The following is a 13,968-nucleotide window of genomic DNA, read 5'->3' as shown; positions in this document are numbered from 1 at the left end:
GGACAGCTGGCCCAAACTGACTGATAGGAAGTAAAAAATAAATCTCCTTTGGTTTTGCTTTGCTTCCTCATGTGGCCTATGGTTTTTTTTCATTAAACTGCCTTTATCTTGACCAACAAGATTTTTCATCTTATTTTTCCCCCTGTCCTGCTGAGGAGGAGAGTGATAGAGTAGCTTGGTGGACACCTAGTGTCCAGCCAAGGTTAACCCACCACAAGCAGGTATGGCTGGGATGGAGTTAACTTTCCAGCCTGTAAATTAGCAGCAGGTGTGGTGCTGTTAACCCATTAGAAGGGCAACAAAAAAGGTTTTTACAGTCACATCAGCAACAAAATGAAAATTAGGAAAAATGTAGGCCCACTACTGAATGGAAATGAGGACTTGGCCACAGAGGACAAGGAGAACTCTGAAGAACTAAATGCCGCCTTTGCCTCTGTTTGCTGCTAAGTCTGGCCTTCGCCAGTCCCAGGTCCCCAAAAGCAGTGGAAAAGTACAGAGCAAGGAATTCTTACTCTTGGTGGAAGAGGACCAGGTTAGGGAGTGTTTAAACAAACTGAATACAAACAAATCCACAGGTCCTCATGGGATGCACCTATGAATGCTGAGGGAGCTGGCTGCTGCTGTTGTGAGACCACTCTCAGTTATCTTTGAAAGATCAGTGTGATTTGGGGAGCTTCCTGAGGACTAGAAGAAAGCAAATGTCACTCCTTTATTTAAGGGCAAAAAGGAGGATCCAGAGAACAATAGGTCAGTTAGCCTCACCTGGGAAGGTGATTGAGCAAATAATCTTGGAAACAATTTCTGAGGATTATCAAGGGTCATTAAGATGATTAGGGGACAAGAGCATCTGTCGTACAAGGAGAAGATGAGAGAACAAGGACTGTTCAGCCTGCGGAAGAGAAGGCTAGGAGTATCTTACCAGTGTGCGTCAGCTGATGGGAAGGAGTAAAGGAGACAGAGCCAGGCTCTTCTCAGTGGTGTTCTGTGACAGGACAAGAGGCCATGGGTGCAAACTGAAATACAGGAAATGGCATTTAAACATAAGGCAAAACTTTTTTACTGTGAGGCTGGTCGAACACTGGAACAGGTTGCCTAGAGAGGCTGTGGAGTCTCCATCCTTGGAGATACTGAAAACCTGACCGGACACAGCTCTGGGCAACCTGCTGTAGCTTTGAGCAGAGGGTTGGATTAGGCAATCTTCAGAGGTTCCTTCCAACCTCAACTGTTTTGTGATTCTGTGAATAGTAGTCCTTTGTGCTCAGTTTTCAGAGCTATCGCAGTCTTTGTGGCCAAACAGCAAAAATGGCAGATATAGATAGCGCTTCGATTTTAGACATTTTGAAATAGGAAATAATTCTTATATATTAATACAGTAAGGAGGACTTAAATGTTGTTACTTTTTCAGAAATATTTCTGGAAATTTGCAGGACTCATTTTTCCTCTCAGTGGCATACATTTTGCAAAACCCTATTAAATGTTACTACCAATTATTCAGACATTCTGAAATTGTTGAGCTGGGGAGTTTTCTATTCTTCGTCTATCCATAACAATAGAATCATGGAAACTGCCTCTCCTTAATCCATGGTTTATTAGTCCAGCCAGAATGCAGAGTCTGGAATTTTTCATCGAATTTTACTTTAAATGAAATGGATACTTAAAATCTGGTTCAGATCAGTGCACTCCTGTGTTGAAAGTTATACAAGCAATCTTCCTCTTTCTGTTTAGCTGTTCTGGACTAATACAGAATCTCTTGACATTTTCATGTATATTAGCTTAATTTGAAAACACCCTTGTAATGGATACTGTCCTAAAACTGCTTCTGCCGTGTCTTTCAGCATTATTTAATAACAGCTTAACACTAATCGAATTAATTAAACTCTCATGAACCTGCCATTAAGTTAAAAAAACCCTAAATACTCAGATGCTCAGTACAATTTTGCACGAAAGACTTTTTACTGGGAAAAAAAATGAAGTCATCACTGAATAACTTGTCGAACAAATGTTACAAATTTAAAAAAAAATCTTCCTTAATGTGGAAGGACGGCTCACTACAGCCTGTTGGCCAGGGCTGAGCTGTCAGAGCAGTTCAACCAACCTCTGTCCTGGTGTCTCTTCTCTTCCCACATAGCCTTCTGCCATGACAAAGTGTAGATCAGGACCTATATAAGCACTTCATTGTCACATAACTGGATCAGTTGGAAATCACTGCCCAACAGAACTCAAGCATTGCCATCATATGATAGTTTTCAGAGGAGCACAAAACCAGCAGGATGCAATGGGGCTGCATAAGTGTTTCATCATGTCCAAATGCTTATCTCTCATGAGTAGAGAGAGAGAGGAATCAGTGCTATATTTTTATTGTAAGGTAGATGCATTTTCTGCCTTGTTTCAGGGAAAACCTTTAGTACCTCCATGAAAGTTAGAAGGCCCACCTATAATAAAAATTTGGAAGCAACTTCTTCAAAATTATTTTTGCTGAATATATATGATCATAAGCTGTCATGATGTGTCCTGCCTTATCTTTTGTTGTGTTTGTAAATTGAAGGCTAACTAATTATTTTCATAAAGTTGCATAATGCTGCAAAACAATTGCAAAAGTAGTTTTGAAAATTAATGGGTTGTTGCTCTTTTATCTAAAACATTAGGAACCTCAGCTTTAACAAAAGAACAATTTTCTCACCAAGGACAATCAGTGAAGCAAAAATATAGTGTTATCCTTTCTTGTATTTTCAACAATGAAAAATTTGTGTAATGAACAGTGAAAGGCTAATATCTAAAATAACAGGCAGAGAGACTCAAAGGAGGAGGCAGAATAAGTACATCATAAGGCCAATGGAGGTTTCTAAAACCCACCACCACCAAAATTGAATTTTGAATCAAATGCAGAACTAGTGGAGGTATATGAGTTTATTTTAATTATATTTGTTACTTTTCTGCGGAGGCAATTTTCAGAACATATTGGAGTTTGAAAAAGCTTGAGTTTAGGAAGGTAACAAAGAAAAAGCTCTGGAACAGCTTAGATGAGACTATATGAAGTCTTGTATTGTACTGAGATAGTAACAAGTACAGAAGTGAAAGACAGAAAATGATCAAAGTCTCAAAATACACCTAATTTAATATTGGTAGCATAATATAGTATTTAATGTTAAAGATTAGAACATATTTTCAGTTTCTTATGATTAGGAAAAGCACTCAGTACTTCAGGAATTCTTCATCTTAATTCTGAAGCAGGTCATGAGGATATTTCTAAAGCTGATGTGAGCTATATATATAATGGATTTTAAGGGAATGTAATAGAACATTAAATGTATAAGCTGATATTGGTATTCATGTTTAATTTTCCTATAAAAGTGACAGATGGGTTGTTTTAACAAATTCTCAGGAGAAAGCATTAGAAAGAGTGATTAAATGAACATGCCGTTCCTAGGAGACTGTTATATAAAGGACAGTATTGAGGAACTTAGAGGCCTTCTCTTCTCAGTAAGTTTTTCGTGAATTAAGATAGTATATGTGAAAGACAGCAAGGCCTGCAAGTTGCAATGTCTTTGTTCTTTTTTGTGCAATTAAATACTCCAATAAGTAATTATCAGCTAGTTTCTACTAATTTTATATTACATTTTATATATACTCAACAAACTATGGTCTCGGAAAAATTGAAGTGAAATTGGAACTATGATTTCAGGATTTATGCAAAGACAAAATACAAAACATTTCTAAATACTGTATGTTTCTTACACTTTGAACAGTAAGTAACTTTGTTGTATACCTTTTTAATAATGTGGCAGGGAAAACCATATCCTTCATTTTTCTGTTGGTCATAAACCAAAGTATCTGTATGACTCTTGCACATAGCTTTTCTCATATTTTTACTTGGTAGTTGAATGCAGTATGAGCTTGAAACAAAACACATGTGAAAGTTCTGACAAACTTAGCGTGCCTGGGAATGATTATGGAGGCAGACATCCTGTGTGTTCTGTAATGGATAGAAAAGAAGTCGAAAGAAAAAAAGTCAAAACTACTTGTTATTTTAAGAAGAGATACTTCAGAGAAAGTAAAATCTAATTTTACCTTGAATAAATTACTAGAAATTGAAATAGCAAAACAGCTTTTTCCCGAAGGCTAGGGTTTTCTTTTTGCATTTGTGCCTTGTAGAATTTTCCAATAAAGGTTTAAATTCCATAACTGGAATTCAGTGCAGCATCTTGTCATATGTCATGTTGACAGTTTCAGAACACATGCTAAAACATATTTATGTAATAAGCTGCGTATGAGTTAAGATTTGCAAAATGATACCATCTCTTGAAATTATTGAATAAATTTGGATTTTCAGTGGCTGTAATGGAATGGAAGTAAGTAATAAAAATGTCAATGTGAGAGCAGTAGTACCTCTCAGAGTCTGAGTTACTCAGGATTTACATGTAATATTATATTTATTTTGTATTTATTGTTTTGCTTCCAGGTTGAACTAGTCTTATCAAAGCAGGAGCTACATCTGACAGCATGGTTTATAGTATCCAGTACAATCTTCTTATGCTGAGTATACTACTGCTTTTTATATTGACGCGTTAACACAAATACTAAAAGCAGAGATACAGCTAAGTGAAGATTTTTCAGAAATTCCAGTACTTCTGAAGTAACTGGGTAGACGGAGTTGTCTCAGAAGAGTGGTGCCTTTATTGAACATCTCATGGACAATGAAAGTATCACTACAGTTTTAATCCAACGTCAGAAAAGAGGGACTATCTGAATTACCTGAAGGCTCACAGGGTCATATGAAGTATTATGAATTAAACAAATTGTATAACATAATAGTTTCCCTGAGTTTATTAACTGGACATCATGTGTTCTTTTTTAGAATTCTAACCTGATTCATCAGAAGGTATCTCCTCCTGTGGAGCAACAAGGATCCCCAATCTTATCATTCGTTACTCTGGAACAATTCAATGCCATTCGCCTTGTGCAAAGTGTCCATCAGTCACTTGCTTCTTTAAGTAAAGTCATCAGAGGTACTTCATTACTGAGTTCTGAAGTACAAAGACTAGCAAGTGCTCTGCTAAATCAGAAGGTAAGTTACTTTGTCATGAATTTACATTATAAGCAATGAAAAAAACCAAGGAAACTGAACAAAATTCTGATACATATTTTCACGTCATCATTTGCTCTAAGTTCTTTTATTGACAGAGACTCTAAAATGGGGTTCTTTTATTGATAGGGACTAAAACAGAACCATGTTTTTTCTGGAATGAAAACCCAGGAAAATGTTGCTTGAAGTACCTGCAGAAGCTTCTGAGTATATTATACTTTTATCAAGCTTTCTCTTAAGGGCAAATCTGATAAGATTAGAAGTTGTGGAATACTACTTCCATTTCAAATACCAAATCATGCTAGATAAGTCAAATATATTAGCCAGTAGAACATGGAAATCTGACCCTTTTCTTAGTTTTTACAGTTTCTTAAAATTTAAATTTTACTGCAGTTGTAATCACAATTTGCTCTCTGTATTTATTCAGGACGAATTCTTGCCATATTACACGAGACAAGCTGTGCCTATCATACCAACCTATCATCTCACCCTATATTCTTGATATACAAGAAAAGTAACCAAAATTTGTACATACACTTTCTCCATGTTTTCTGGCATCAAACTGGGCATGTTTATAAACTGGTACAATTAGTGACTGCAAATTTACATGTTCTGTCATGAATAGCAAGATAATATGGATTCCAAAGATAGTCAAACATTGATGTGAAACTGTTTTGTTTCACTGGCAGCAATTGATAAATTGTGTCAATTCAGATACGTGGATATTGAGATTGGCCCTACAATGAACAATAATTCCTATTAACATCTTGTTTATCTTCATGCGAGGAACAAGTACTGTTAAAAAGATTGTTATGCATTTATTGATCTATCAAATTTCTAATTAAAACAATAATTAAATTCTTTGTCTTTTCAGATTCACAAGACAGCACTTGTTAGCAAAATTGAAGTACAATTAGAATAAATTAACATTTTCATGTTAGCAAGCTCATTGCCTTTTTAAACACGTTTTGACTGTGTGGTAGAAATTGGTGCTAAGTACAAGTCACAGTGAATGCAAATGATACATGTAATGGCCATTTTTTTGTATTTGTTACATTTCTTGTTACTGAGCAAGAGAGTATGGCTTGCTTGTGTGCTTAAGCTGCACTCTTAAATTGGAAGCAGCAGGAACTATGAAGCTGATCACTGTCACAAAAATGTACTTAAAGATTCTATGCTTTTTTTTCTCTCACAAATATCAGTTCAGTGCTTCCTGATATATTGAACAGTGTTTCTGGCATTTCATCTGCTTACTTACCCACTTACCTTGACACAGATCACTTTATTGGATTGTGACCATAAAGCAATCTTTTTCAGCAGCCCTTCAGAGAGGCTAATGCCACGCTCTTGGCATGGCAGCTAGAACTCATGGCAGCTAAGCGTCACTATATTTATCATCTTAAAGTGGTTTGTTTCATATGTTTTCTACATACTGTTCTTGTTTAGTTTAGTGTGGTCATGCGTTATGTAACAAAGGACTATTTTAAAAAACTTATATTTTTAAAGCACCAAGATTGTAGCTCTTTTAAGATTATAGCACCTGAAGAAGCTGCTAGATTACCAATAGAAATGTGAAACTTAATAAATGTGACTTCTAATGGTTTCAGCGATGTGCCTTATTTGTACAAAATTTATATGTTAGTGTATCTCTGAAATACGCTTCCATACTAACAATTAGCTAAGCTATTACTTTAAACTTAGAGTAATTGAGAGTGATATATTAGCAACATTAGGTGAATGCCTTCCAAATGATACATTGGTGAGCTGCCTGTAAATGCATATCTAGAAAAAGAGTCTGCAAAAATGCAAGGATAATAGTTTCAAATACAAAAACTTTTTAAAAAATCATAATTATGCAAAAAAGCATGCACTTAATTATGCTTTATTAATTGTCTTATATGTATTCTAGTTTATTCAATTCATTATTAATTAGTGTCCTCAGATGCAGATATTTCCTGGGTTTTTCCTATAAAAGGTACATATGGAGTATTTACTTTGAAAGACACTTTTGCTTACAAACTTCTGTGATCAGATTTTGAAAATCTGTTCAGCACATATGCTATTAGATTGTGAACCTTCTTGAAAATGCAACTGTAAATGTTGAACAGTATAAACTGTTAGGTCTGCTCGGCATCTTTAGTATTGTGCAATATTCCATAGGTAATGATTTACATCATTTCTCTTTCACATAAGCAGGAGAATCTTGCAGAGTCAGTTTCAGTGTGCTTTACAGATTCCTGTGGAGTAGCTACAATTAATGTTTTTATCCTTATTTTATATGGAGAAAATCTAACAGAGGATATTTTAAGCCTTTCTTTTTGAAGTCTGTGAGAAATTTGTATGGGGAGGTCTTGCAGGATTTTATTCTCAGGTGTTGTTCTACAAACACTTTAAGATGATGAGAAAGTAATCTTGTGGAGGAATTGTACCAGATTCATTTTGCCACAGAGCCACACAACTGCATGTTCAAGTCTGAGAACACAGCAGCAAAGGAGTGTGAACCTGTGGTTGCAGTTGAAAGATGGCATTGTGGCTTTCCAAGAAAGAATCAGTGTAAGCCTTTTTGAAGTGTTTGCGGAACCTACTGATTTTTCCTTATTGAATAGCAGAGGTTCTTGTTAACTTCTCCATGACCACTGTATCTCTGTGGGCCACATAAAGCATTAGCAGGAATATGACCTTCCTATTAGTGGTTGTATGCTTTGATCATTATATTACATGTATTGCCTTTTTTCTTTGTAAATATATTTGATCTCCAGATTATTTAATTTCATTCAAATTGCTAGCTTAAAATGTAATGATGATGGTTTCAAAATGTATAGTTTCAGTAAATATATTTATATTTCAGTGTCCCGTCTCATGGCAAAGCAAGTGGGAAGGTCCAGAAGATCCTTTACAATATCTTAGAAGTCTTGTAGCTCGAGCACTTGCTATACAGGTAATTTTAAAGAGTCATTTTACCTCAATATGCTGGTGTTCAGTGACATGGGATATTATGTGAATTGCACTACAGTAGGCCTTTCCAAACTCAAGTCCCAAAGAGTTTTAGATTTGTGAAAAGGCATGAAAAAATGTAAAGATAGATGAGAAATGTGAAGACAGCAGACTGAGCAATTTGAAGTCAGTAACTTTAAATACAGTAATGTGGTTAGTCACTTCACAATAGATTTACATCTTAGATTTTAGTCATTAGTCCTTCTGATGAATTGTGGGGAATAAAGATAGATTTATTTACTCAGATGAATCTACACCTAAGTCAAGAAACACTCTTTAATCTGGTAGAGAGGTACGTATAAAGAGATAAAGTGAAGCAATTATGATAGATGTAGAAATTCATAGAAGACTAGTCTTTGAAGCAAATAAAGAAAATATCTGCATTCTCCAGGTTTACAAGGGGCTATAATAGAAGATGCAGTCTGACAACGCTGTCAATCTACAGTCTGACAGTGGAGAAGATAATTTTTAGTTAAGGTAAATCTAGCTATACTTTGATTGACAGAAGAGGTATATTTAAGATAATAGGCAGACAAGTAAAAAAGTAATTTATCTAAATTAATTAGTATTTAGGGAAACAGATTTCATCATGTTGGATGCATAGAGAGGAAACTGAGAACCTTCCAGAGAGGCTGTTTCCTTCAGGAGGGACAGATCTTCTATTACCTCCAGGCAGTAAATAGAAAGCTGCTGGTTTTGACCTTGATTAACACAATCTTGTCCCGTGGGATATGAAGAAGATTTCTGTGAACATTAGTGTTGACTGTCATATTCAGAAGGAAGATTTGAGGGGCACATGATTTCTAGGCATTACTTTTTCTAAAGAAACTATCAAATGGATGTTTCCAAAGTATTAATAACATTCTGGTTATGCAAACCATTTATTTTGGCTAATGCTCAATTTTTTCTTTATCTTTGTTCACAAAAAGGCTAAAATTATGAACAATAAAGTGTAAATATATATAGCAACAAATGATAATGCATGTTCAGAAATTATTTGGTCATATAACTAGAGTTGAACTTAGTCCCCTCTGTCTTTTGACTGACTATTATAATATATTATTATTAAAAAACCATCATTCGTGGCTGAGTCAGCAGTGTTTGTAATCTTCAAGAGTACCTTGCAGTTTGTGACTTCTACCTTTATTTGGTTGTGACCAAACTGCTTGCAATTTTTCTTAACTTATACGATTTTTTTTAAATGGAAGCCTGAGATTACGGTTCAAGCTTCTGTGTGGAGTGCACCTCCCATACAAAGTGGAGATAATGTGGCAGAGTGTAACAGGATGAAATTAGTGTTAACAGTAATAGATAATTTTCAACCAAGCATATTGAAAAAGTTTTTATTTCCATACATTACTCTAGTCAACTACTGACAAGTGTGCTGCATTATATTACCATGATAGTAATCTTCCGTTCTCATTGTTCAAAGTTCTGAAAAAATTGTACATTTGGATTACTCATTTTTATGAAAGGTATTATGAAGAAATCATTTACAATTTTAAACACTTATTTACCGTAAGAGAGGGACAGATTATTAAAGGCAGAGCTTTACAGTAGATATTTAATGGTATCCATAAGCAGTAAATTGTGTAAATTTTTTTGTTAGTGACAATAGAAGGTAGTGACAGATGACCAGATACTGGTTCTTATATTTGTTATATTTTTTTTTAATGTCAAATATGTAATACAGTTGTATTTGAAGCAATTCTTAATAACACAATATCAGTCCATTTTGCTTCTCAAGCTTCTAGTCAGATCACATCTGAAATACAGTTTCTATGGTTTTATTTTTGTATGTATTTTACCAGAAAAATGTTATTTGTAATTTCAGTTGAATCATCTTTTTCCTTAAATGTGATTCCAATTCATGTTTGTACATATTACACCAAGATTTTGATTAGCCTTGATGATTTTTTAATTACCTTTCCTATTTTGTAACTTTTCATTATTGATTTTACAAATGTAGTATATCATTAGTTAATTCTAGATTTAGTATTCAAAAGTTCAATAAAGGCTTTCTCTTAACTCTGAAAGTTATCTTCAGATTTATATTTCAATAAAGGACATATTTTTGATTGGTTTAATTTTATAAGACCAACTCCATCATTTTTTTATAATTATTCATACCTCCCTCTGTTTCATGCACTATAAGATACTGACTTCTGCCTTCACTGTTTCAGACAGATCTGTTTTAGGTATTTTTCAAGAGAAAAATAGGAGACATTGAAACATCAAAGTTGTACTGAAAGATTGCATCTACTAAGGATGCAGTAAGTCTCTACTTAGGTTATTAGTTAAAGGCTTCCTTGTCAAGATGTTTGCTCCCAGTGCAGAAAATAATAAAAGCAGCTGCTTTGTTACAAACATTTAATGGGGATGAGGAGGAACCCAAAATGTAGGCCAGATGGTAGAATAATTATAGCAGAATTTATAGAAGTGTAAAGATGTTCTGAGTGCATTACACAACAACAGACAGAAAAACAACAGGTGTTGCATTTCTCAGGTCTGAATTCACTCACTAAAAGCAAAATAAAAAAAGGAAATCTGCCTACTTAAAGTGTGAACAAATCAGTATATGCAAAATGAAATAGAGCCATTTTTTGCTGGGTATTATGTTGTGGTGATAGATCTAATGGAAATATGTAATTTCTTTCCAGGTGGAAGTTCTGATATTTGTATGTTAGCTTTTGCTTTAAATTAAAACAATAATTTTGTGTATTGAATGTTCTTCTAAGATGAAGAGTTCTGAATACTTCCAATTAGCAAGGCTGACATTGAACTTTACAATATTGTGTTTCAGCTTGTCTGTCTACAGTGATTTATTTGCTATCAACATTAAGATACAAAGCTTATGAATCATCATAGATCTTTGTGTTTGTTGTAATTCTTGACCCTTATACTCCCGTTTCCTCATGGTGGCATCTCAAATGTGTTCTGTGGTTTCCCTCTCTCACAGTACATGAATATAGCTTAGCAATAACATACATCAGTGTATAACGGAATTTAAGTCCATCCCAGTTTGTAGATAAGTGTCTTCTCTTAGCTATAACAGCAGGAGAGAAAGAGAGAGAAGAGACCCAGAACTACAGCTATTAAGAGGCAAAAGAGCAGCCCAGGCAAATGTCAGATGAATATCAACATTGAAAAAATGTTTCAGGTCAACAGATTGGAACTTACTTTTTGTTTCCACAAGAACTAAATAAAGAGATTAATTTCACTTCTTCCAAAAAAAACCCCTCTTATTCCAACAAGACTTTAAATTTTAAATGAAAATATTTATTTCATTCTTTTGGACTGAGCTGCTTTTAAGTCATCTGTAAAAACAGTTCTCCCTTTGGATGGCTGTTTGGTCAGACAGCTGCTAAAAGGCTTACAGCACATGCTGAAAATGAAGACTGACCTCAGAATCATAAGCACTACCTTCAGAGTTCTAATCAAGGAAATGTTTATGACTACTGAAAGTCTTTATTTGCATAAGTTATGAAAGTTTTTGTTGAAAATGTGTGTTTGTCTATAAAGTAATCCTAATATAGTATATAAAAAAGTTATATTTCGTATTATATCAAGAGACTTGTATGTATCTCTCTGGGATGCTGTTATCTCTTGTCCCCTTCCATCCTGAGTGAAATCTAGGGTAGTAATATTTAATTTCAATACCAGTTTGACCGCCTAGTATAAGATTTCTAGTATTTTACTACTCTTTTACTATTAGAGGTAGAATGACTTTGTTTCTGTTTTGGAACCCTTACTATTCCTCTGTTTCAACAATTAGGTACCCAGAAAGGTAGATTGGTCACCCAAGGTATATGAGGTTTGAACTCTTGGAAGTTGCCTGCTGAAGCTACTAGAAAACCTTCTGGGAATAGGAGACAAAGGATTCTTCCTTCACACCCAAGGCATGTAGGCAAAAAGTTCAATTTTCATTCACTGATAACAGGCAGAAAGTCTGCTCTTAGAAAGCCAAGGAACTCATAGAATCATAGAATGATTTGCGTTGGAAGGGACCTTAAAGATCATCTAGTTCCAACCCCCCTGCCATGGGCAGGGACACCTTCCACTAGACCAGGTTGCTCAAAGCCCCATCCAACCTGGCCTTGAACACTTCCAGGGAGGGGCATCCACAACTTCTCTGGGCAGCCTGTTCCAGTGCCTCACCACCCTCACAGTGAAGAACTTCATCCTTACATCTAGTCTAAATCTACCTTCTTTCAGTTTAAAATCATTACCCCTCATTCTATCACTACAATCTCTGATAAAGTGTCCCTCCCCATCTTTCCTGTAGGCCCCCTTTAAGTACTGGAAGGCTGCTGTAAGGTCTCCCCAGAGCCTTCTCTTCCCCAGGCTGAACAACCTCAACTCTCTCAGCCTGTCTTAAATAGCCTTCTTATGTTGGGTGCCCCAGAGCTGAATGAGGTACTCCAGGTGGGGTCTCACGAGAGCTGAGTAGAGGGGGAAAATCACCTCCCTCGACCTGCTGGTCATGTTTCTTTTGATGCTGCCCAGAATGTGATTGGCTTTCTGGGCTGCGAGTACACATTGCTGGCTCATACTCAGTTTTTCATCCACTAATACCCCCAAGTCCTTCTCCTCAGGGCTGCTCTCAATCCACTCATCGCCCAGCCTGTGTTTGTGCTTGGGATTGTCCCAACCCATGTGCAGGACCTTGCACTTGGCCTTGTTGAACTTCATGAGGTTCATATGGGCCCACCTCTCAAGCTTGTCAAGGTCCCTCTGGATGACATCCCTTCCCTCCTGCATGTCAACCTCAGCACACAGCTTGGTGTCATCAGCAAACTTGCTGAGGGTGCACTCAATCCCACTGTCCATGTTGCTGACAAAGATGTTAAACAGCGCCGATCCCAATACTGACCTCTGAGGAACACCACTCATCACTGGTCTCCACTTGGATATTGAGACGTTGACTGCAACTCTTTGAGTGTGACCATCCAGCCAATTCTTTATCCACCGAGTGATCTGTCCATGAAATCCATGTCTCTCCAGTTTAGAGACAAGGATGTCATGCAGGACAGTGTCAAATGCTTTGCAGAATTCCAGGTAGATGATATCCATTGCTCTTCCCTTATCCACCAACACTGTAACCCTGTCATAAAAGGCCACCAAATTTGTCAGGCACAATTTGCCCTTAGTGAAGCCATGTTGGCTGTCACCAATGACCTGCTTATTTTCCATGTGCATTAGCATAGTTTCCAGGAGGATCCACTCCATGATCTTGCTGGGCATAGAGATGAGACTGACAGGCCTGTAGTTCCCCAGGTCTTTCTTTTTTCCTTTTTTAAAAATGGGGGTTATGTTTCCCCTTTTCCAGTCAGTGCAAACTTCCTGGACCACCACAACTTCTCAAATATGACACATAGTGGCTTAGCCACTTCATCTGCCAGTTCCCTCAGGACTCAGATACATCTCATCAGGTCCCATGGACTTGTGCACATTCAGGTTCCTTAGATGGTCTCGAACCCGATCTTCTCCTGTGGTGGCTGGTTCGTCATTCTTCCAGTCCCTGCCTTTGCCTTCTGTGACTTGGGTGGTGTGGCTGGAGCATTTGCTGGTGAAGACTGAGGCAAAGAAGTTGTGGAGTACCTCAGCCTTCTCCATATCCTGGGTAACCAGTTCTCCTGTTTCCTTCCAGAGAGGGCCCACATTTTCCCCAGACTTCCTTTTATCACCGATGTACTTGTTGCCCTTGTCATCCCTGGCCAGATTTAACTCTATCAGGGCTTGGCTTTCCTAACCTGATCCCTGGCTTCTCAGACAATTTCTCTGTATTCCTCCCAGGCTACCTGTCCTTGCTTCCACCCTCTGTAGGCTTCCTTTTTGTGTTTGAGTTTGTCCAGGAGCTGCTTGTTCATCCATGCAGGCCTCCTGGCTTT

The 13,968-nt window shown here is 36.7% G+C and overlaps 1 protein-coding gene across 3 annotated transcripts in view; it reads left to right on the top strand.

The window, feature by feature from the left end:
* DYNC2H1 (dynein cytoplasmic 2 heavy chain 1) overlaps positions 1–13,968 on the top strand; it is a 186,908-nt gene that overhangs the window by 146,815 nt on the left and 26,125 nt on the right. For all 3 annotated transcript variants that reach the window (XM_069808307.1, XM_069808306.1, XM_069808308.1), the window contains 2 exons: positions 4,856–5,065; positions 7,932–8,021. In XM_069808307.1, the coding sequence (XP_069664408.1) occupies positions 4,856–5,065; positions 7,932–8,021 (300 nt within the window). The remainder of the gene's footprint in view (positions 1–4,855; positions 5,066–7,931; positions 8,022–13,968) is intronic.

This window comes from Haliaeetus albicilla, chromosome 20 (assembly GCF_947461875.1).
Source record: "Haliaeetus albicilla chromosome 20, bHalAlb1.1, whole genome shotgun sequence".
NCBI lineage: Eukaryota > Metazoa > Chordata > Aves > Accipitriformes > Accipitridae > Haliaeetus > Haliaeetus albicilla.
This window is presented reverse-complemented; position numbering and strand designations above follow the sequence as displayed.